The sequence below is a fragment of the Salvelinus fontinalis genome, unplaced genomic scaffold (genome assembly GCF_029448725.1).
Source record: "Salvelinus fontinalis isolate EN_2023a unplaced genomic scaffold, ASM2944872v1 scaffold_1344, whole genome shotgun sequence".
Taxonomy (NCBI): domain Eukaryota; kingdom Metazoa; phylum Chordata; class Actinopteri; order Salmoniformes; family Salmonidae; genus Salvelinus; species Salvelinus fontinalis.
In genome coordinates this window covers 18,859-45,382 of record NW_026601553.1, presented here as the reverse complement: position 1 = coordinate 45,382, position 26,524 = coordinate 18,859, and the positions used below count along the sequence as shown (strand labels likewise).

Below are 26,524 nucleotides of genomic sequence, written 5' to 3'. Positions count from 1 at the left end.
ATGGTAATACTCCCCAGTCCAACATGGTAATACTCCCCAGTCCAACATGGTAATACTCCCCAGTCCAACATGGTAATACTCCCCAGTCCAACATGGTAATACTCCCCAGTCCAACATGGTAATACTCCCCAGTCCAACATGGTAATACTCCCCAGTCCAACATGGTAATACTCCCCAGTCCAACATGGTAATACTCCCCAGTCCAACATGGTAATACTCCCCATGGTAATAATCCCCATAGTAACAGTCCCCATGGTAACAAGATATTAACGCTGGAACAAGGGGGTCACTTACTCGTAGACCAGTAGCAGCAGGTGATTTGATTGGCAGTTCTCGCATTCCAAACGATTGGCTGTGTGGCAGTAACAGGCACATTGGACAGCCAATCCCCTCACAGCCACGCCCCTCTGGAAGGAGGCGTACTCCGTCGACAACTCCTCCTCCAACTGCAGCAGTAAGGACTCTACACACACAGAACAAAGACGTAATATCTGTGTGTGTGTGTGTGTGTGTGTGTGTCTGTGTGTTTGTGTCTCTGTGTGTGTGGTGTGTGTGTGTGTGTGTGTGTGTGTGTGTGTGTGTGTGTGTGTGTGTGTGTGTGTGTGTGTGTGTGTGTGTGTGTGTGTGTGTGTGTGTGTGTGTGTGTGTGTGTGTGTGTGTGTGTGTTTGTGTGTGTGTGTGTCTCTATGTGTGTGTGTGTGTGTGTGTGTGTGTCTCTATGTGTGTGTGTGTGTGTGTGTGTGTCTCTATGTGTGTGTGTGTGTGTGTGTGTCTCTATGTGTGTGTGTGTGTGTCTGTGTGTGTGTGTGTGTGTCTGTATGTGTGTGTCTCTATGTGTGTGTGTGTGTGTGTCTCTATGTGTGTGTGTGTGTGTGTGTGTGTGTCTCTATGTGTGTGTGTGTGTGTGTGTGTGTCTCTATGTGTGTGTGTGTGTGTGTCTCTATGTGTGTGTGTGTGTGTCTGTGTGTGTGTCTGTGTGTCTGTGTGTCTGTGTGTGTGTGTGTGTGTGTGTGTGTGTGTGTGTGTGTGTGTGTGTGTGTGTGTGTGTGTGTGTGTGTGTGTGTGTGTACCTGCTAGTCGGAGGTCGCTGTCGATCTCCAGCAGGTTGAAGTTAAATATCTGCAGGTGAAAGTTAATTGAGGATTAACCCAGAAGGAGGACAGACAGAGAATAGAGATGGTTCCCAACTCCCACTCTGGTCAAAAGCACTAGATAAGACCTGAAGGTTAAGGGTTATTAAACTGACCTGAAGGTTAAGGGTGATTAAACTGACCTGAAGGTTAAGGGTTATTAAACTGACCTGAAGGTTAAGGGTTATTAAACTGACCTGAAGGTTAAGGGTTATTAAACTGACCTGAAGGTTAAGGGTTATTAAACTGACCTGTAGGTTAAGGGTTATTAAACTGACCTGAAGGTTAAGGGTTATTAAACTGACCTGAAGGTCAAGGGTTATTAAACTGACCTGAAGGTCAAGGGTTATTAAACTGACCTGAAGGTTAAGGGTTATTAAACTGACCTGAAGGTTAAGGGTTATTAAACTGACCTGAAGGTTAAGGGTTATTAAACTGACCTGAACGTTAAGGGTTATTAAACTGACCTGAAGGTTAAGGGTTATTAAACTGACCTGAAGGTTAAACTGACCTGAAGGTTAAGGGTTATTAAACTGACCTGTAGGTTAAGGGTTATTAAACTCACCTGTAGGTTAAGGGTTATTAAACTGACCTGAAGGTTAAGGGTGATTAAACTGACCTGAAGGTTAAGGGTGATTAAACTGACCTGAAGGTTAAGGGTTATTAAACTGACCTGAAGGTTAAACTGACCTGAAGGTTAAGGGTTATTAAACTAACCTGAAGGTTAAGGGTTATTAAACTGACCTGAAGGTTAAGGGTTATTAAACTGACCTGAAGATTAAGGGTTATTAAACTGACCTGAAGGTCAAGGGTTATTAAACTGACCTGGAGGTTAAGGGTTATTAAACTGACCTGAAGGTTAAGGGTTATTAAACTGACCTGAAGGTTAAGGGTGATTAAACTGACCTGTAGGTTAAGGGTGATTAAACTGACCTGAAGGTTAAGGGTTATTAAACTGACCTGAAGGTTAAACTGACCTGAAGGTTAAGGGTTATTAAACTGACCTGAAGGTTAAGGGTGGTTAAACTGACCTGAAGGTTAAGGGTTATTAAACTGACCTGAAGGTTAAGGGTTATTAAACCGACCTGAAGGTTAAGGGTTATTAAACTGACCTGAAGGTTAAGGGTTATTAAACTGACCTGAAGGTTAAACTGACCTGAAGGTTAAGGGTTATTAAACTGACCTGAAGGTTAAGGGTTATTAAACCGACCTGAAGGTTAAGGGTTATTAAACTGACCTGAAGGTTAAGGGTTATTAAACTGACCTGAAGGTTACGGGTTATTAAACTGACCTGAAGGTTACGGGTTATTAAACTGACCTGAAGGTTAAGGGTTATTAAACCGACCTGAAGGTTAAGGGTTATTAAACTGACCTGAAGGTTACGGGTTATTAAACTGACCTGAAGGTTAAGGGTTATTAAACTGACCTGAAGGTTAAGGGTTATTAAACTGACCTGAAGGTTAAGGGTTATTAAACTGACCTGTAGGTTAAGGGTTATTAAACTGACCTGAAGGTTAAACTGACCTGAAGGTAAAGGGTTATTAAACTGACCTGAAGGTTAAGGGTTATTAAACTGACCTGTAGGTTAAGGGTTATTAAACTGACCTGAAGGTTAAGGGTTATTAAACTGACCTGAAGGTTAAGGGTTATTAAACTGACCTGTAGGTTAAGGGTTATTAAACTGACCTGTAGGTTAAGGGTTATTAAACTGACCTGAAGGTTAAACTGACCTGAAGGTAAAGGGTTATTAAACTGACCTGAAGGTTAAGGGTTATTAAACTGACCTGTAGGTTAAGGGTTATTAAACTGACCTGAAGGTTAAGGGTTATTAAACTGACCTGAAGGTTAAACTGACCTGAAGGTTAAACTGACCTGAAGGTTAAGGGTTATTAAACTGACCTGAAGGTTAAGGGTTATTAAACTGACCTGAAGGTTAAACTGACCTGAAGGTAAAGGGTTATTAAACTGACCTGAAGGTTAAGGGTTATTAAACTGACCTGAAGGTTAAGGGTTATTAAACTGACCTGTAGGTTAAGGGTTATTAAACTGACCTGAAGGTTAAGGGTTATTAAACTGACCTGAAGGTTAAACTGACCTGAAGGTAAAGGGTTATTAAACTGACCTGAAGGTTAAGGGTTATTAAACTGACCTGTGGGTTAAGGGTTATTAAACTGACCTGTAGGTTAAGGGTTATTAAACTGACCTGAAGGTTAAGGGTTATTAAACTGACCTGTAGGTAAGGGTTATTAAACTGACCTGAAGGTTAAGGGTTATTAAACTGACCTGAAGGTTAAGGGTTATTAAACTGACCTGAAGGTTAAGGGTTATTAAACTGACCTGAAGGTTAAGGGTTATTAAACTGACCTGAAGGTAAAGGGTTATTAAACCGACCTGAAGGTTAAGGGTTATTAAACTGACCTGTAGGTGACGGGTTATTAAACTGACCTGAAGGTGACGGGTTATTAAACTGACCTGAAGGTGACGGGTTATTAAACTGACCTGTAGGTTAAGGGTTATTAAACTGACCTGAAGGTTAAGGGTTATTAAACTGACCTGAAGGTTAAGGGTTATTAAACTGACCTGAAGGTTAAACTGACCTGAAGGTTAAGGGTTATTAAACTGACCTGAAGGTTAAGGGTTATTAAACTGACCTGAAGGTTAAGGGTTATTAAACTGACCTGAAGGTTAAGGGTTATTAAACTGACCTGAAGGTTAAGGGTTATTAAACTGACCTGAAGGTTAAGGGTTATTAAACTGACCTGAAGGTTAAGGGTTATTAAACTGGCCTGAAGGTTAAGGGTTATTAAACTGACCTGAAGGTTAAGGGTTATTAAACTGACCTGAAGGTTAAGGGTTATTAAACTGACCTGAAGGTTAAGGGTTTTTAAACTGACCTGAAGGTTAAGGGTTATTAAACTGACCTGAAGGTTAAGGGTTATTAAACTGACCTGAAGGTTAAGGGTTATTAAACTGACCTGAAGGTTAAGGGTTATTAAACTGACCTGAAGGTTAAGGGTTATTAAACTGACCTGAAGGTTAAGGGTTATTAAACTGACCTGAAGGTTAAGGGTTATTAAACTGACCTGAAGGTTAAGGGTTATTAAACTGACCTGAAGGTTAAGGGTTATTAAACTGACCTGAAGGTTAAGGGTTATTAAACTGACCTGAAGGTTAAGGGTTATTAAACTGACCTGAAGGTTACGGGTTATTAAACTGACCTGAAGGTTAAGGGTTATTAAACTGACCTGAAGGTTAAACTGACCTGAAGGTAAAGGGTTATTAAACTGACCTGAAGGTTAAGGGTTATTAAACTGACCTGAAGGTTAAGGGTTATTAAACTGACCTGAAGGTTAAGGGTTATTAAACTGACCTGAAGGTTAAGGGTTATTAAACTGACCTGAAGGTTAAGGGTTATTAAACTGACCTGAAGGTTAAGGGTTATTAAACTGACCTGAAGGTTAAGGGTTATTAAACTGACCTGAAGGTTAAGGGTTATTAAACTGACCTGAAGGTTAAGGGTTATTAAACTGACCTGAAGGTTAAGGGTTATTAAACTGACCTGAAGGTTAAGGGTTATTAAACTGACCTGAAGGTTAAGGGTTATTAAACTGACCTGAAGGTTAAGGGTTATTAAACTGACCTGAAGGTTAAGGGTTATTAAACTGACCTGAAGGTTAAGGGTTATTAAACTGACCTGAAGGTGACGGGTTATTAAACTGACCTGAAGGTGACGGGTGATTAAACTGACCTGAAGGTGACGGGTGATTAAACTGACCTGAAGGTTAAGGGTTATTAAACTGACCTGAAGGTGACGGGTTATTAAACTGACCTGAAGGTTAAACTGACCTGAAGGTTAAGGGTTATTAAACTGACCTGAAGGTTAAGGGTTATTAAACTGGCCTGAAGGTTAAGGGTTATTAAACTGACCTGAAGGTGACGGGTTATTAAACTGACCTGAAGGTTAAGGGTTATTAAACTGACCTGAAGGTTAAGGGTTATTAAACTGACCTGAAGGTTAAGGGTTATTAAACTGACCTGAAGGTTAAGGGTTATTAAACTGACCTGAAGGTTAAGGGTTATTAAACTGACCTGAAGGTTAAGGGTTATTAAACTGACCTGAAGGTTAAGGGTTATTAAACTGACCTGAAGGTTAAACTGACCTGAAGGTTAAGGGTTATTAAACTGACCTGAAGGTTAAGGGTTATTAAACTGACCTGAAGGTTAAGGGTTATTAAACTGACCTGAAGGTTAAGGGTTATTAAACTGACCTGAAGGTGATGGGTTATTAAACTGACCTGAAGGTTAAACTGACCTGAAGGTTAAGGGTTATTAAACTGACCTGAAGGTTAAGGGTTATTAAACTGACCTGAAGGTTAAGGGTTATTAAACTGACCTGAAGGTTAAGGGTGATTAAACTGACCTGAAGGTTAAGGGTTATTAAACTGACCTGAGGGTTAAGGGTTATTAAACTGACCTGAAGGTTAAGGGTTATTAAACTGACCTGAAGGTTAAGGGTTATTAAACTGACCTGAAGGTTAAGGGTTATTAAACTGACCTGAAGGTTAAGGGTTATTAAACTGACCTGAAGGTTAAGGGTTATTAAACTGACCTGACGGTTAAGGGTTATTAAACTGACCTGAAGGTTAAGGGTTATTAAACTGACCTGAAGGTAAAGGGTTATTAAACTGACCTGAAGGTAAAGGGTTATTAAACTGACCTGAAGGTTAAGGGTTATTAAACTGACCTGAAGGTTAAGGGTTATTAAACTGACCTGAAGGTTAAACTGACCTGAAGGTTAAGGGTTATTAAACTGACCTGAAGGTTAAGGGTTATTAAACTGACCTGAAGGTGACAGGTTATTAAACTGACCTGAAGGTTAAGGGTGATTAAACTGACCTGAAGGTTAAGGGTTATTAAACTGACCTGAAGGTGACGGGTTATTAAACTGACCTGAAGGTTAAGGGTGATTAAACTGACCTGAAGGTTAAGGGTGATTAAACTGACCTGAAGGTTAAGGGTTATTAAACTGACCTGAAGGTTAAGGGTTATTAAACTGACCTGAAGGTTAAGGGTTATTAAACTGACCTGAAGGTTAAGGGTTATTAAACTGACCTGAAGGTTAAGGGTTATTAAACTGACCTGAAGGTTAAGGGTTATTAAACTGACCTGAAGGTTAAGGGTTATTAAACTGACCTGAAGGTTAAGGGTTATTAAACTGACCTGACGGTTAAGGGTTATTAAACTGACCTGACGGTTAAGGGTTATTAAACTGACCTGAAGGTTAAGGGTTATTAAACTGACCTGAAGGTAAAGGGTTATTAAACTGACCTGAAGGTAAAGGGTTATTAAACTGACCTGAAGGTTAAGGGTTATTAAACTGACCTGAAGGTTAAACTGACCTGAAGGTTAAGGGTTATTAAACTGACCTGAAGGTTAAGGGTTATTAAACTGACCTGAAGGTGACAGGTTATTAAACTGACCTGAAGGTTAAGGGTGATTAAACTGACCTGAAGGTTAAGGGTTATTAAACTGACCTGAAGGTGACGGGTTATTAAACTGACCTGAAGGTTAAGGGTGATTAAACTGACCTGAAGGTTAAGGGTGATTAAACTGACCTGAAGGTTAAGGGTGATTAAACTGACCTGAAGGTTAAGGGTTATTAAACTGACCTGAAGGTTAAGGGTTATTAAACTGACCTGAAGGTTAAGGGTTATTAAACTGACCTGAAGGTTAAGGGTTATTAAACTGACCTGAAGGTTAAGGGTTATTAAACTGACCTGAAGGTTAAGGGTTATTAAACTGACCTGAAGGTTAAGGGTTATTAAACTGACCTGAAGGTTAAGGGTTATTAAACTGACCTGAAGGTTAAGGGTTATTAAACTGACCTGAAGGTTAAGGGTTATTAAACTGACCTGAAGGTTAACTTCTTGAGAATACAGGGGGTGCTATTTCGCATTAGCATAATTGCCTCTACAGACTAAACTGCCTCTTATTCAATTATTGCTGTTACTATATGCATATAACCATATAGCATTGGATAGAAAACAATCTATGGTTTCTAAAACCGTTCCAATTGAGTCTCTGAGTCAAACACAGGTCATTTCACAGCACTTTCCCTGAGCCTGAAAAAGATTGCAAGATGTGTATGCTCGCTTCAAAGCTCTGCCTATATATGGTCACGCCACCTATGACCCGAATGACACTTCCTACTTCTTCCTATGGGTGTTTGGAAGACGTCAGAGGAGAAATTTTTTGTTTATCTTGTACTGACGTGAAATAAGACTTATTTCTTTAGCGTGACCGACAACTTCCGGTTTCTGAGATGCGCGTTTTCAGAGGTGGCATTGTCTTTTGTTATGCTGACGTTATGGATGAAAACTATCTCCGTGTCGAAGTTTGTTTGCTACATGTGACCATATCACCGTAATGTATGTTTTTTCAATATAGTTTAATCAGATTATTAGAATTTTTTCGGGAGTTTTGCCGTGTTCCGTTCTTTGAGTTTTTTAACTTTGGGAATTGACCGTGCCAGTCGACCAGTACCCAGGCTGAATGAAGAGGGGAGGTTGCCATTGTGAATGGATTGAACGACTCATCAGGACTAAGGACACCTTGATCAACATTCTGATGAAAGACCAGCAATAGTAAGACCCAATTTACGATGTTATTTCATATATCTGTCGTGCATGTGAACTGGTCGCGCGCGTCCAGCTGGTTTTGGCTGGCCTGGTTATGCTAATTAGCGATACATTTTGTTTTCGCTATAAAACATTTAAAAAATCTGAAATATTGTTTGGATTCACCAGATGTTGGGCTTTCAATGTCTGTACGCTGTGTATTTTTTCTGAAATGTTTTAAGACAAGTAATTAGTTATATAACGTTGGTCTCTGTAATTGTTCTAGCTGCATCAGCACTATATCAGATTGCAGCTGCAATGTAGAACTGTGATTTATACCTGAAAAATGCACATTTAAAAAAAAAAAACTATGCTATACCATAAATATGTTATCAGACTGTCATCTTATAAATTTGTTTGTTGGTTTGTGGCTATCAATATCTTAGTTTAGCCGAATTGGTGATAGCACCTGATGGAGTAAGAAACTGTTGGAGTAAGAAAATGGTGTCTTTTGCTAACGTGTTTAGCTAATAGATTTACATATTTTGTCTTCCCTGTAAAACATTTAAAAAATCTGAAATGGTGGTTTTATTCACAAGATCTGTGTCTTTCATTGGGTGTCTTGGACTTGTGATTTAATGATATTTAGATGCTACTATTTAATTGTGACGCTATGCTAGCGATGCTAATCAGTGTGTGGGGGGGGGGGGGTGCTCCCGGATCCGGGTTAGGTACTCTGTAGAGGTTAAGGGTTATTAAACTGACCTGAAGGTTAAACTGACCTGAAGGTTAAGGGTTATTAAACTGACCTGAAGGTTAAGGGTTATTAAACTGACCTGAAGGTTAAGGGTTATTAAACTGACCTGAAGGTTAAGGGTTATTAAACTGACCTGAAGGTGATGGGTTATTAAACTGACCTGAAGGTTAAACTGACCTGAAGGTTAAGGGTTATTAAACTGACCTGAAGGTTAAGGGTTATTAAACTGACCTGAAGGTTAAGGGTTATTAAACTGACCTGAAGGTTAAGGGTGATTAAACTGACCTGAAGGTTAAGGGTTATTAAACTGACCTGAGGGTTAAGGGTTATTAAACTGACCTGAAGGTTAAGGGTTATTAAACTGACCTGAAGGTTAAGGGTTATTAAACTGACCTGAAGGTTAAGGGTTATTAAACTGACCTGAAGGTTAAGGGTTATTAAACTGACCTGAAGGTTAAGGGTTATTAAACTGACCTGACGGTTAAGGGTTATTAAACTGACCTGAAGGTTAAGGGTTATTAAACTGACCTGAAGGTAAAGGGTTATTAAACTGACCTGAAGGTAAAGGGTTATTAAACTGACCTGAAGGTTAAGGGTTATTAAACTGACCTGAAGGTTAAGGGTTATTAAACTGACCTGAAGGTTAAACTGACCTGAAGGTTAAGGGTTATTAAACTGACCTGAAGGTTAAGGGTTATTAAACTGACCTGAAGGTGACAGGTTATTAAACTGACCTGAAGGTTAAGGGTGATTAAACTGACCTGAAGGTTAAGGGTTATTAAACTGACCTGAAGGTGACGGGTTATTAAACTGACCTGAAGGTTAAGGGTGATTAAACTGACCTGAAGGTTAAGGGTGATTAAACTGACCTGAAGGTTAAGGGTTATTAAACTGACCTGAAGGTTAAGGGTTATTAAACTGACCTGAAGGTTAAGGGTTATTAAACTGACCTGAAGGTTAAGGGTTATTAAACTGACCTGAAGGTTAAGGGTTATTAAACTGACCTGAAGGTTAAGGGTTATTAAACTGACCTGAAGGTTAAGGGTTATTAAACTGACCTGAAGGTTAAGGGTTATTAAACTGACCTGACGGTTAAGGGTGATTAAACTGACCTGACGGTTAAGGGTTATTAAACTGACCTGAAGGTTAAGGGTTATTAAACTGACCTGAAGGTAAAGGGTTATTAAACTGACCTGAAGGTAAAGGGTTATTAAACTGACCTGAAGGTTAAGGGTTATTAAACTGACCTGAAGGTTAAACTGACCTGAAGGTTAAGGGTTATTAAACTGACCTGAAGGTTAAGGGTTATTAAACTGACCTGAAGGTGACAGGTTATTAAACTGACCTGAAGGTTAAGGGTGATTAAACTGACCTGAAGGTTAAGGGTTATTAAACTGACCTGAAGGTGACGGGTTATTAAACTGACCTGAAGGTTAAGGGTGATTAAACTGACCTGAAGGTTAAGGGTGATTAAACTGACCTGAAGGTTAAGGGTGATTAAACTGACCTGAAGGTTAAGGGTTATTAAACTGACCTGAAGGTTAAGGGTTATTAAACTGACCTGAAGGTTAAGGGTGATTAAACTGACCTGAAGGTTAAGGGTTATTAAACTGACCTGAAGGTTAAGGGTTATTAAACTGACCTGAAGGTTAAGGGTTATTAAACTGACCTGAAGGTTAAGGGTTATTAAACTGACCTGAAGGTTAAGGGTTATTAAACTGACCTGAAGGTTAAGGGTTATTAAACTGACCTGAAGGTTAAACTGACCTGAAGGTTAAGGGTTATTAAACTGACCTGAAGGTTAAGGGTTATTAAACTGACCTGAAGGTTAAGGGTTATTAAACTGACCTGAAGGTTAAGGGTTATTAAACTGACCTGAAGGTTAAGGGTTATTAAACTGACCTGAAGGTTAAGGGTTATTAAACTGACCTGAAGGTTAAGGGTTATTTAACTGACCTGAAGGTAAAGGGTTATTAAACTGACCTGAAGGTTAAGGGTTATTAAACTGACCTGAAGGTTAAACTGACCTGAAGGTTAAGGGTTATTAAACTGACCTGAAGGTAAAGGGTTATTAAACTGACCTGAAGGTTAAGGGTTATTAAACTGACCTGAAGGTTAAACTGACCTGAAGGTAAAGGGTTATTAAACTGACCCGAAGGTCAAAGGTTAAACTGACCCGAAGGTCAAAGGTTAAACTGACCTGAAGGTTAAGGGTTATTAAACTGACCTGAAGGTTAAGGGTTATTAAACTGACCTGAAGGTTAAGGGTTATTAAACTGACCTGAAGGTTAAGGGTTATTAAACTGACCTGAAGGTTAAGGGTTATTAAACTGACCTGAAGGTTAAACTGACCTGAAGGTTAAACTGACCTGAAGGTTAAACTGACCTGAAGGTTAAGGGTTATTAAACTGACCTGAAGGTTAAGGGTTATTAAACTGACCTGAAGGTTAAGGGTTATTAAACTGACCTGAAGGTTAAGGGTTATTAAACTGACCTGAAGGTTAAGGGTTATTAAACTGACCTGAAGGTTAAGGGTTATTAAACTGACCTGAAGGTTAAGGGTTATTAAACTGACCTGAAGGTTAAGGGTTATTAAACTGACCTGAAGGTTAAGGGTTATTAAACTGACCTGAAGGTTAAGGGTTATTAAACTGACCTGAAGGTTAAGGGTTATTAAACTGACCTGAAGGTTAAACTGACCTGAAGGTTAAGGGTTATTAAACTGACCTGAAGGTTAAGGGTTATTAAACTGACCTGAAGGTTAAGGGTTATTAAACTGACCTGAAGGTTAAGGGTTATTAAACTGACCTGAAGGTTAAGGGTTATTAAACTGACCTGAAGGTCAAAGGTTAAACTGACCTGAAGGTATCCCAGAACCACCTTGTCTCTCTTGTTGCTCCAGAACACACTCCTCTTATGGGCGTTACAGTGGCACACTCCTGACACAGTCCACACAGAACACTGCAGCTCACACACACACACACACACACACACACACATACATACACACATACATACACACACAGACACACACACAGACACACACACAGACACAGGGACAGAGAAAAGAAAAGCTCTCAGTCAGCCAATTGTAATCAACACCTCAATCCACACACAGTAACCCTAACCCTTAACCCCTAACCCCAATCCACACACAGTAACCCTAACCCTTAACCCCTAACCCCAATCCACACACAGTAACCCTAACCCTTAACTCCTAACCCCAATCCAGACACAGTAACCCTTAACCCTTAACCCCAATCCACACACAGTAACCCTAACCCTTAACCCCTAACCCCAATCCACACACAGTAACCCTAACCCTTAACCCCTAACCCCAATCCACACACAGTAACCCTAACCCCTAACCCCTAACCCCAATCCACACAGTAACCCTAACCCTTAACCCCTAACCCCAATCCACACACAGTAACCCTAACCCTTAACCCCTAACCCCAATCCACACACAGTAACCCTAACCCCTAACCCCAATCCACACACAGTAACCCTAACCCCTAACCCCTAACCCCAATCCACACACAGTAACCCTAACCCTTAACCCCTAACCCCAATCCACACACAGTAACCCTAACCCTTAACCCCTAACCCCAATCCACACACAGTAACCCTAACCCTTAACCCCTAACCCCAATCCACACACAGTAACCCTAACCCCTAACCCTTAACCCCAATCCACACACAGTAACCCTAACCCCTAACCCCTAACCCCAATCCACACACAGTAACCCTAACCCTTAACCCCTAACCCCAATCCACACACAGTAACCCTAACCCTTAACCCCTAACCCCAATCCACACACAGTAACCCTTAACCCCTAACCAAAATCCACACACAGTAACCCTAACCCTTAACCCCTAACCCCAATCCACACACAGTAACCCTAACCCTTAACCCCTAACCCCAATCCACACACAGTAACCCTAACCCTTAACCCCTAAACCCAATCCACACACAGTAACCCTAACCCTTAACCCCTAACCCCAATCCACACACAGTAACCCTAACCCTTAACCCCTAACCCCAATCCACACACAGTAACCCTAACCCTTAACCCCAATCCACACACAGTAACCCTAACCCTTAACCCCTAACCCCAATCCACACACAGTAACCCTAACCCTTAACCCCTAACCCCAATCCACACACAGTAACCCTAACCCTTAACCCCTAACCCCAATCCACACACAGTAACCCTAACCCTTAACCCCTAACCCCAATCCACACACAGTAACCCTAACCCTTAACCCCTAACCCCAATCCACACACAGTAACCCTAACCCTTAACTCCTAACCCCAATCCACACACAGTAACCCTAACCCTTAACCCCTAACCCCAATCCACACACAGTAACCCTAACCCTTAACCCCTAACCCCAATCCACACACAGTAACCCTAACCCTTAACCCCTAACCCCAATCCACACAGTAACCCTTAACCCCTAACCCCAATCCACACACAGTAACCCTAACCCTTAACCCCTAACCCCAATCCACACACAGTAACCCTAACCCTTAACCCCTAACCCCAATCCACACACAGTAACCCTTAACCCTTAACCCCAATCCACACACAGTAACCCTAACCCTTAACCCCTAATCCCAATCCACACACAGTAACCCTAACCCTTAACCCCTAATCCCAATCCACACACAGTAACCCTAACCCTTAACCCCTAACCCCAATCCACACACAGTAACCCTAACCCTTAACCCCTAACCCCAATCCACACACAGTAACCCTAACCCCTAACCCTTAACCCCAATCCACACACAGTAACCCTAACCCTTAACCCCTAACCCCAATCCACACACAGTAACCCTAACCCCTAACCCTTAACCCCAATCCACACACAGTAACCCTTAACCCCTAACCCCAATCCACACACAGTAACCCTAACTCTTAACCCCTAATCCCAATCCACACACAGTAACCCTAACCCTTAACCCCAATCCACACACAGTAACCCTAACCCTTAACCCCTAACCCCAATCCACACACAGTAACCCTAACCCTTAACCCCTAACCCCAATCCACACACAGTAACCCTAACCCTTAACCCCAAACCCCAATCCACACACAGTAACCCTAACCCCTAACCCCTAACCCCAATCCACACACAGTAACCCTAACCCTTAACCCCTAACCCCAATCCACACACAGTAACCCTAACCCTTAACCCCTAACCCCAATCCACACACAGTAACCCTAACCCTTAACCCCTAACCCAAATCCACACACAGTAACCCTTAACCCCTAACCCCAATCCACACACAGTAACCCTAACCCTTAACCCCTAACCCCAATCCACACACAGTAACCCTAACCCTTAACCCCTAACCCCAATCCACACACAGTAACCCTAACCCTTAACCCCTAACCCCAATCCACACACAGTAACCCTAACCCTTAACCCCTAACCCCAATCCACACACAGTAACCCTAACCCTTAACCCCTAACCCCAATCCACACACAGTAACCCTAACCCCTAACCCTTAACCCCAATCCACACACAGTAACCCTAACCCTTAACCCCTAACCCCAATCCACACACAGTAACCCTAACCCCTAACCCTTAACCCCAATCCACACACAGTAACCCTAACCCTTAACCCCTAACCCCAATCCACACACAGTAACCCTAACTCTTAACCCCTAACCCCAATCCACACACAGTAACCCTAACCCTTAACCCCAATCCACACACAGTAACCCTAACCCTTAACCCCTAACCCCAATCCACACACAGTAACCCTAACCCTTAACCCCTAACCCCAATCCACACACAGTAACCCTAACCCTTAACCCCTAACCCCAATCCACACACAGTAACCCTAACCCTTAACCCCTAACCCCAATCCACACACAGTAACCCTAACCCTTAACCCCAATCCACACACAGTAACCCTAACCCTTAACCCCTAACCCCAATCCACACACAGTAACCCTAACCCTTAACCCCTAACCCCAATCCACACACAGTAACCCTTAACCCCTAACCCCAATCCACACACAGTAACCCTAACCCTTAACCCCTAACCCCAATCCACACACAGTAACCCTAACCCTTAACCCCTAACCCCAATCCACACACAGTAACCCTAACCCTTATCCCCTAACCCCAATCCACACACAGTAACCCTAACCCTTAACCCCGAACCCCAATCCACACACAGTAACCCTTAACCCCTAACCCCAATCCACACACAGTAACCCTTAACCCCTAACCCCAATCCACACACAGTAACCCTAACCCTTAACCCCTAACCCCAATCCACACACAGTAACCCTAACTCTTAACCCCTAACCCCAATCCACACACAGTAACCCTAACCCTTAACCCGTAACCCCAATCCACACACAGTAACCCTAACCCTTAACCCCTAACCCCAATCCACACACAGTAACCCTAACCCTTAACCCCTAACCCCAATCCACACACAGTAACCCTAACCCTTAACCCCTAACCCCAATCCACACACAGTAACCCTAACCCTTAACCCCTAACCCCAATCCACACACAGTAACCCTAACCCTTAACCCCTAACCCCAATCCACACACAGTAACCCTAACCCCAATCCACACACAGTAACCCTAACCCTTAACCCCTAACCCCAATCCACACACAGTAACCCTAACCCTTAACCCCTAACCCCTAATCCACACACAGACAGCTCTGCAGAGTTTACCTTCACGTCTCTCAGACAGCTCTACAGAGTTTACCTTCACGTCTCTCAGACAGCTCTACAGAGTTTACCTTCACGTCTCTCTCTGACAGCTCTGCAGAGTTTACCTTCACGTCTCTCTCTGACAGCTCTACAGAGTTTACCTTCACGTCTCTCTCTGACAGCTCTACAGAGTTCACCTTCACGTCTCTCTCTGACAGCTCTACAGAGTTTACCTTCACGTCTCTCTGACAGCTCTACAGAGTTTACCTTCACGTCTCTCTGACAGCTCTACAGAGTTTACATTCACGTCTCTCTCTGACAGCTCTACAGAGTTCACCTTCACGTCTCTCTCTGACAGCTCTACAGAGTTTACCTTCACGTCTCTCTCTGACAGCTCTACAGAGTTTACCTTCACGTCTCTCTGACAGCTCTACAGAGTTTACCTTCACGTCTCTCAGACAGCTCTACAGAGTTTACCTTCACGTCTCTCTGACAGCTCTACAGAGTTTACCTTCACGTCTCTCTCTGACAGCTCTACAGAGTTTACCTTCACGTCTCTCTGACAGCTCTACAGAGTTTACCTTCACGTCTCTCTCAGACAGCTCTACAGAGTTTACCTTCACGTCTCTCTCAGACAGCTCTACAGAGTTTACCTTCACGTCTCTCCCACACAGCTCACCTCCGAGGCGACCTTGTCACAGACGTAACAGAAGCACTGGTGACAGAAGAGCTGGTTGGATTCTATTGGTCGTCCTACATCACTGTCTGTTGGTCTGGAAGAGAGCAGACACACTGATGTTAGGAGGAGAAGTGTGTGTCTCTCTCTCACGTGAAAGTGTGTCTCTCTCACGTGAAAGTGTGTGTCTCTCACGTGAAGGTGTGTGTCTCTCTCACGTGAAGGTGTGTGTCTCTCTCACGTGAAGGTGTGTGTGTGTGTCTCTCACGTGAAGGTGTGTGTGTGTGTGTATGTCTCTCACGTGAAGGTGTGTGTGTGTGTCTCTCACGTGAAGGTGTGTGTCTCTCACGTGAAGGTGTGTGTGTCTCTCACACGTGAAGGTGTGTGTGTCTCTCACGTGAAGGTGTGTCTCTCTCTCACGTGAAGGTGTGGGTGTCTCTCTCACGTGAAGGTGTGTGTGTGTGTGTCTGTCTCACGTGAAGGTGTCTCTCTCACGTGAAGGTGTGTGTCTCTCTCACGTGAAGGTGTGTGTCTCTCTCACGTGAAGGTGTGTGTCTCTCTCACGTGAGGGTGTGTGTCTCTCTCACGTGAAGGTGTGAGTCGCTCTCTCACGTGAAGGTGTGGGGTGTCTCTCTCACGTGAAGGTGTGTGTGTCTCTCTCACGTGAAGGTGTGTGTGTCTCTCACGTGAAGGTGTGTGTGTCTCTCACGTGAAGGTGTGTGTGTCTCTCACGTGAAGGTGTGTGTGTCTCTCACGTGAAGGTGTGTGTGTCTCTCACGTGAAGGTGTGTGTCTCTCTCTCACATGAAGGTGTGTGTCTCTCTCACGTGAAGGTGTGTGCTCTCTCACGTGAAGGTGTGTGTGTCTCTCACGTCAAGGTGTGTGTGTCTCTCACGTCAAGGTGTGTGTCTCTCTCTCTCACGTGATGGTGTGTGTCTCTCTCAAGTGAAGGTGTGAACGTGACTCACGTGAAGGTGTGTGCGGTACAGTCATAGCGTGCGTGAGGCAGCACCTCTCCTCTCTGACAGAAGGTCACGACCAGGTCCTCTTCTCCTCCCGGATCATGTGACCTGCTGCAGCTAGACTGGTGTACTGCTGCTGTGGTGGGTAGAGAGACCACGTAGATATATATGGTATAGATGATATAGATGTAGAAACCACTGGACTAAAGTCCACAGAGAGGTTGACACTCTGGAATATAGGAAGTGCTGACGTGGTTTTCTTGAGGTTCCTCTCCTTTCGCTTCTCCGTTATCTATTTTTTAACCTTTTATCTTCCTACAAACTGTGACATCTTACCTTTGTTCTGGATGTCTTCGACGATGTAGACCGAGTCGTTGATGGACACATCATCATCATCATCATCATCACTGAGAACGATCACAACGTCTTCTGGATTCATGTCTCCAAACACCTGCTAAATATATTTATATAAACCAAACACCTGCTAAATATATTTATATAAACCAAACATCTGATAAATATATTTATTTAAACCAAACACCTGTAAAATATATTTATATAAACCACACACCTGTAAAATATATTTATATAAACCAAACACCTGTAAAATATATTTATATAAACCAAACACCTGCTAAATATATTTATATAAACCACACACCTGCTAAATATATTTATATAAACCACACACCTGATAAATATATTTATATAAACCAAACACCTGATAAATATATTTATATAAACCACACACCTGTAAAATATATTTATATAAACCAAACACCTGTAAAATATATTTATATAAACCAAACACCTGCTAAATATATGTATATATACCACACACCTGCTAAATATATGTATATAAACCACACACCTGCTAGATATATTTATATAGACCAAACACCTGCTAAATATATTTATATAAACCACACACCTGATAAATATATTTATATAAACCAAACACCTGCCAAATATATTTATATAAACCAAACACCTGCTAAATATATTTATATAAACCAAACACCTGCCAAATATATTTATATAAACCACACACCTGCCAAATATATTTATATAAACCACACACCTGCTAAATATATGTATATAAACCACACACCTGCTAGATATATTTATATAAACCAAACACCTGCAAAATATATTTATATAAACCAAACACCTGCTAAATATATTTATATAAACCACACACCTGCTAAATATATTTATATATACCACACACCTGCTAAATATATGTATATAAACCACACACCTGCTAGATATATTTATATAGACCAAACACCTGCTAAATATATTTATATAAACCACACACCTGCTAAATATATGTATATAAACCACACACCTGATAAATATATTTATATAAACCAAACACCTGCTAAATATATTTATATAAACCAAACACCTGATAAATATATTTATATAAACCAAACACCTGCCAAATATATTTATATAAACCAAACACCTGCTAAATATATTTATATAAACCAAACACCTGCCAAATATATTTATATAAACCACACACCTGCCAAATATATTTATATAAACCACACACCTGCTAAATATATGTATATAAACCACACACCTGCTAGATATATTTATATAAACCAAACACCTGCAAAATATATTTATATAAACCAAACACCTGCTAAATATATTTATATAAACCAAACACCTGCTAGATATATTTATATAAACCACACACCTGCTAAATATATTTATATAAACCAAACACCTGCTAAATACATTTATATAAACCAAACACCTGCTAAATATATTTATATAAACCAAACACCTGCCAAATATATTTATATAAACCACACACCTGCCAAATATATTTATATAAACCACACACCTGCTAAATATATGTATATAAACCACACACCTGCTAGATATATTTATATAAACCAAACACCTGCAAAATATATTTATATAAACCAAACACCTGCTAAATATATTTATATAAACCAAACACCTGCTAGATATATTTATATAAACCACACACCTGCTAAATATATTTATATAAACCAAACACCTGCTAAATACATTTATATAAACCAAACACCTGCTAGATATATTTATATAAACCACACACCTGATAAATATATTTATATAAACCACACACCTGATAAATATATTTATATAAACCACACACCTGCAAAATATATTTATATAAACCAAACACCTGCTAAATATATTTATATATACCACACACCTGATAAATATATTTATATAAACCACACACCTGATAAATATATTTATATAAACCACACACCTGATAAATATATTTATATAAACCAAACACCTGCCAAATATATTTATATAAACCAAACACCTGCTAAATATATTTATATAAACCAAACACCTGCCAAATATATTTATATGAACCACACACCTGCCAAATATATTTATATAAACCACACACCTGCTAAATATATGTATATAAACCACACACCTGCTAGATATATTTATATAGACCAAACACCTGCTAAATATATTTATATAAACCACACACCTGATAAATATATTTATATAAACCAAACACCTGCCAAATATATTTATATAAACCAAACACCTGTTAAATATATTTATATAAACCAAACACCTGCCAAATATATTTATATAAACCACACACCTGCCAAATATATGTATATAAACCACACACCTGCTAAATATATGTATATAAACCACACACCTGCTAGATATATTTATATAAACCAAACACCTGCAAAATATATTTATATAAACCAAACACCTGCTAAATATATTTATATAAACCAAACACCTGCTAGATATATTTATATAAACCACACACCTGCTAAATATATTTATATAAACCAAACACCTGCTAAATACATTTATATAAACCAAACACCTGCTAGATATATTTATATAAACCACACACCTGATAAATATATTTATATAAACCACACACCTGATAAATATATTTATATAAACCACACACCTGCAAAATATATTTATATAAACCAAACACCTGCTAAATATATTTATATATACCACACACCTGATAAATATATTTATATAAACCACACACCTGATAAATATATTTATATAAACCACACACCTGATAAATATATTTATATAAACCAAACACCTGCCAAATATATTTATATAAACCAAACACCTGCTAAATATATTTATATAAACCAAACACCTGCCAAATATATTTATATGAACCACACACCTGCCAAATATATTTATATAAACCACACACCTGCTAAATATATGTATATAAACCACACACCTGCTAGATATATTTATATAAACCAAACACCTGCAAAATATATTTATATAAACCAAACACCTGCTAAATATATTTATATAAACCAAACACCTGCAAGATATATTTATATAAACCACACACCTGCTAAATATATTTATATAAACCAAACACCTGCTAAATACATTTATATAAACCAAACACCTGCTAGATATATTTATATAAACCACACACCTGATAAATATATTTATATAAACCACACACCTGATAAATATATTTATATAAACCAAACACCTGTAAAATATATTTATATAAACCAAACACCTGCTAGATATATTTATATAAACCACACACCTGATAAATATATTTATATAAACCACACACCTGATAAATATATTTATATAAACCACACACCTGATAAATATATTTATATAAACCAAACACCTGCTAAATACATTTATATAAACCAAACACCTGCTAGATATATTTATATAAACCACACACCTGATAAATATATTTATATAAACCACACACCTGATAAATATATTTATATAAACCAAACACCTGCTAGATATATTTATATAAACCACACACCTGCTAAATATATTTATATAAACCAAACACCTGATAAATATATTTATACAAACCAAACACCTGATAAATATATTTATATAAACCAAACACCTGATAAATATATTTATATAAACCAAACACCTGATAAATATATTTATATAAACCAAACACCTGCTAGATATATTTATATAAACCACACACCTGATAAATATATTTATAAAAACCAAACACGTGCTAGATATATTTATATAAACCAAACACCTGATAAATATATTTATCTAAACCAAACACCTGATAAATATATGTATATAAACCAAACACCTGATAAATATATTTATACAAACCAAACACCTGATAAATATATTTATACAAACCAAACACCTGATAAATATATTTATACAAACCAAACACCTGATAAATATATTTATACAAACCAAACACCTGATAAATATATTTATACAAACCAAACACCAGCAAAATATATTTATATAAACCAAACACCCGCAAAATATATTTATATAAACCAAACACCTGCAAAATATATTTATATAAACCAAACACCTGCAAAATATATTTATATAAACCAAACACCTGCTAAATATATTTATATAAACCAAACACCTGCTAGATATATTTATATAAACCAAACACCTGCAAAATATATTTATATAAACCAAACACCTGCAAAATATATTTATATAAACCAAACACCTGCTAGATATATTTATATAAACCAAACACCTGCAAAATAGATTTATATAAACCAAACACGTGCAAAATATATTTATATAAACCAAACACCTGCTAGATATATTTATATAAACCACACACCTGCAAAATAGATTTATATAAACCAAACACCTGCAAAATATATGTATATAAACCACACATATGGTTCAATATAAACCACACACTGCATTGTATATCCTTCACTATAAACCACACTGCATTGTGTATCCTTCACTATAAACCACATTGCATTGTATATCCTTCACTATAAACCCCACACTGCATTGTATATCCTTCACTATAAACCACACTGCATTATATATCCTTCACTATAAACCCCACACTGCATTGTATATCCTTCACTATAAACCACACTGCATTGTATATCCTTCACTATAAACCACACTGCATTGTATATCCTTCACTATAAACCACACTGCATTGTATATCCTTCACTATAAACCACACTGCATTGTATATCCTTCACTATAAACCACACACTGCATTGTATATTCTTCACTATAAACCACACTGCATTGTATATCCTTCACTATAAACCACACAGCATTATATATCCTTCACTATAAACCACACTGCATTGTATATCCTTCACTATAAACCACACACTGCATTGTATATCCTTCACTATAAACCACACTGCATTGTATATCCTTCACTATAAACCACACACTGCAGTGTATATCCTTCACTATAAACCACACACAGCATTGTATATCCTTCACTATAAACCACACACTGCATTATATATCCTTCACTATAAACCACACTGCATTGTATATCCTTCACTATAAACCACACACTGCATTGTATATCCTTCACTATAAACCACACACAGCATTGTATATCCTTCACTATAAACCACACACTGCATTATATATCCTTCACTATAAACCACACAGCATTGTTTATCCTTCACTATAAACCACACACTGCAGTGTATATCCTTCACTATAAACCACACACAGCATTGTATATCCTTCACTATAAACCACACACTGCATTATATATCCTTCACTATAAACCACACACTGCATTGTATATCCTTCACTATAAACCACACACTGCATTGTATATCCTTCACTATAAACCACACACTGCATTGTATATCCTTCACTATAAACCACACACTGCATTGTATATCCTTCACTATAAACCACACACTGCATTGTATATCCTTCACTATAAACCACACACTGCATTGTATATCCTTCACTATAAACCACACACTGCATTATATATCCTTCACTATAAACCACACTGCATTGTATATCCTTCACTATAAACCACACACTGCATTATATATCCTTCACTATAAACCACACTGCAGTGTATATCCTTCACTATAAAATGTACTTGGTGGATAAAGTTGATTCTGATTCGGTCCAACTAACATTAACTAGAATAACAAGACACACAACGTCAATGATCTGTAGACAACTAGCTGAATGTAACTGGTTAGGGGGGGTTAAAACAAAACTACTTTCAATTCTGACCGGTGGAGATAAATAACTAATTCATGAAGGTGCACAGAGACTAACTAATCATATTCAATATCTAACCAACTAACTGAGCCTCGACACAACCCAAACACACAACTTCGACCAGAGAAAGCACATGTTTATTTTTCGTCGGTCTGTGATTTAACCAGACGTTAGCACACCTAACTAGCTACCTTAGCTAGCTAACAACAGTTTGATTGACATCCTTGTCAGCTGTAACTAAAAGAGTATCAAAGCGGATGTGGCTGGCTAGTTAGTTAAAACGTTCGTTAGCTACGTTACCTAGCTTGAAAAGTGGAACACTTCTGAGTTGACAAACCGGTTATAAAGCGTGAGAACCGACACCGTTAGATGTAATATATAACGAGTAATTATTTAAAGTCGTTTAACCGAAGTGCCCGTTCCTTCTCACGACCTTGTTTCACTTTTACTTTTCGCGCCGGCTTCTAAAACTTCAGCCCGGAAGTGACGGACACGGCGTCACCTGGGCGACCAGCCGAGAAGTATTCCCTAGTTACCACAGCAACAACGTCAAAATTGGCTATACATCGTAAAGATCTATAAAAACAAAAACTTTTTGGTCTTCATTTAAAGTTAAGTTTTAGCACTTTGATTAAGGTTACGGTTTAAAATAATATTTTAAGAAGATAAATTGTATAAATAAGCGGGTGTTATGACTTTGTGGCTGTAGTAAAGAGTGACGACCCAGCTGAAAAGGGTGTGATCATAGAAATAGAATGAATAGAATAGTTCGTCCACATTCAAGTTAACGATGGCATAATGGGTGGACTGGCGGCCATTGCGAGCATACCCATAGGGGCAAAGCAGGAAGTAAAAGCAGGAAGTGTACCCATCAATATCTGCTGGGATTTGTTCGGCTGGCCCTTAAATGTACACAGAGAGCTAACATTAATTATATGCATGTACATCTCTCATGGCTCAAAGTGGAGGAGAGATTGACTTCATCACTACTTGTTTTTTTGTAAGAAGTGTTGACAAGCTGAAATACACCAAGGTGCCTGTTTAAACGACTAGCACACAGCTCACAAGACATGCCACCAGAGGTCTGTCCAGAACAGACTATGGGAGGAGCATAGTACTACATAGAGCCATGACTACATGGAACTCTATTCCACATCAGGTAACTGATGCAGCAGTAGAATCAGATTTAAAAAACAGGTAAAAATACACCTTATGGAACAGCAGGGACTGTGAAGAGACACACACACAGACAGACAGACGGACACACACACACATAAGACACATACAAGTACACATGGGGGGGATGTTGTATTGTAGATATGTAGAGTAGTAGAGTAGTGGCCTGAAGGAACACATGTAATGTGTGATGAAATGTACTGTAATATTACTAATTGTATATTACTGTCTTAATGTTGCTGGACCCCCCAGGAAGAAGGGAGTCATCTCATGGGGATCCTTAATGTTGCTGGACCCCCCAGGAAGAAGGGAGTCATCTCATGGGGATCCTTAATGTTGCTGGACCCCCCAGGAAGAGGGGAGTCATCTCATGGGGATCCTTAATGTTGCTGGACCCCCCAGGAAGAAGGGAGTCATCTCATGGGGATCCTTATTAATGTTGCTGGACCCCCCAGGAAGAGGGGAGTCATCTCATGGGGATCCTTAATAAATACAAATTATCCCAGGAATACAAATACAAACTCAACTGACATGACAAAAAATACGTTCCATTACATGAACCACATCAGTTAAACATCATTAGAATGAACAGTCTACATTCCTATGGAAGTTATTGCATCATAATACCAGGCAGCCATTGTGTGTGGAAACAGTGAGAGACTATTTCTGGAAAGATTCATTTTTAAAATTAGAAGCTCGAACTGTTTGGGCATGGACTGGAAAGTATGATACAACTTTGCAGGCCATCTCTGCAGTAGATTGCAACTCTCTTTTTGACAGTTCTATCTTGACGGAAAATGTTGTAGTTGGGTATTGAGATTTCAGAATTTTTGGTGGCCTTCCTAAGCCAGGATTCAGACACGGCAAGGACATTAAAGTTGGCAGGGTGTGCTAAAGCAGTGAGTAAAACAAACTTAGGGAGGAGGCTTCTGATGTCAACATGCATGAAACCAAGGCTTTTTCGAATATTGAAGTCAACAAATGAGAGTGCCTGGGGAAACACAGGGCCTGAGTTAACCTCTACATCACCCGAGGAACAGAGGAGTAGAATGAGGGTACGGCTAAAGGCTATCAGAACTGTTCGTCTAGTGCGTTGTGAACAGAGAATAAAAGGAGCAGATTTCTGGGCGTGGTAGGATAGATTCAAGGCATAATGTACAGACAGGGGTATGGTAGGGTGCGAGTACAGTGGAGGTAAACCTAGGCATTGAGTGACGATAAGAGAGGTTGCATCTCTGAAGTTATGCTAGGCGAGGTCACTGCAAGTGTGGGAGGTGGGACAAAAGAGCTCTCTGAAGCATGTTGAGTGGGACTAGGGGCTCCACAGTAAAATAAAACAATGATAACTAAACAACAGTATACAAGGCATATTGACATTAGAGAGACATAAAGTGAGACATAAAGCAATCACAGGTGTTGATTGGGAGAGCTAGCTAAGACAACAACGGGTAAGACAACAGTTAATCAGCTAAGACAACAACACGTAAAATGGCAATGAATGGGCAGAGGGGGTCAGTTAACTACACACTGGGCCTGAGTTCGAGGCTGGGGCCGACAGATAAACAAAATAAACAAAATGGAGAACCGTGACTAATGAACAGCTATGTAGCCAAGTGATCATAAGGTCCAGTGAACAGCAATATATGAACCAGGGAAGCCGTTAGGTAGTCGTTACTATGCTAGCCGGGAGCCGCGCCTGGCTCGAGGCTAACTGGTGCTAGCTTCGGGACAAGGGCGTCACCGACGTCTGGCAAAGGACGGTTGAGGGCACATCGGACGGAATTGCGTCGGCAGACCAGTTGTGATGGATCGGCGGGGTCTATGTCGACAAAGGGTCCAGGCCAATTGGCAAAAGAGGTATTGTAGCTGGAGTTATTTGTTTGCTAGTCGAGAGATGCACCTGGCTCGAGGCTAACTGGTGCTAGCTTCGGGACAAGGGCGTTAGCCACTATAGCCAATCTGGTGCAAAGGTCCAGAGCTTACGGCAGGAATCCGGTGATGTAGTGGCTTCTAATCGTGTTAGTGAAGAGTCTGGGAGACATCAGCTGTGTAGCCGAGTGATCATAGGGTCCACTGAGCAGGCCGGGAGATGGGCCTGGCTCAAGGCTAGCGTCGAGGCTGGGCCACTCGGTAGCAGCTAGCTAGCTGTGATTATCCGGTGTAATGGTCCAGAGTTTACGGCAGGAATACGGTGATGTAGTGGAGAAAAACAGTCCGATATGCTCAGGGTTGATATCGCGCTGTGCAGACTGGCAGGTGTTTTCCAGGCTAAAAGAGGCTGGTGTCTCAGCTAAAAAGGTAAAGGCCTTTAGCAGTGGCTAACAATGACTAAATAGCTAGTAGCTAATTAGCTGGTTAGCTTCTGATGGCTAGCTACTGATGGAGGTTCTAGCTATAAGGTCTAAAAAAAAAGAAATAGCAGATTCGTATCATAATGGGTGAGGCGGGTTGCCGGAAGGTATATTT

At 39.9% G+C, this 26,524-nt stretch overlaps 1 protein-coding gene across 1 annotated transcript; it reads right to left on the bottom strand.

Annotated features, from left to right (window-relative positions):
• Positions 1 to 294: 294 nt before the first annotated feature.
• On the bottom strand, positions 295 to 23,347 carry LOC129849043 (uncharacterized; the record flags this gene model as incomplete). The annotated part of the gene is made up of 7 exons (XM_055916106.1): positions 23,183 to 23,347; positions 17,168 to 17,285; positions 16,838 to 16,967; positions 15,874 to 15,967; positions 11,364 to 11,465; positions 1,071 to 1,119; positions 295 to 463 (listed from the first exon to the last, which is right to left on the bottom strand). Coding segments are annotated over exons 2-7 (647 nt in total), but the record flags the coding sequence as incomplete, so codon positions are not given.
• Positions 23,348 to 26,524: the final 3,177 nt, after the last annotated feature.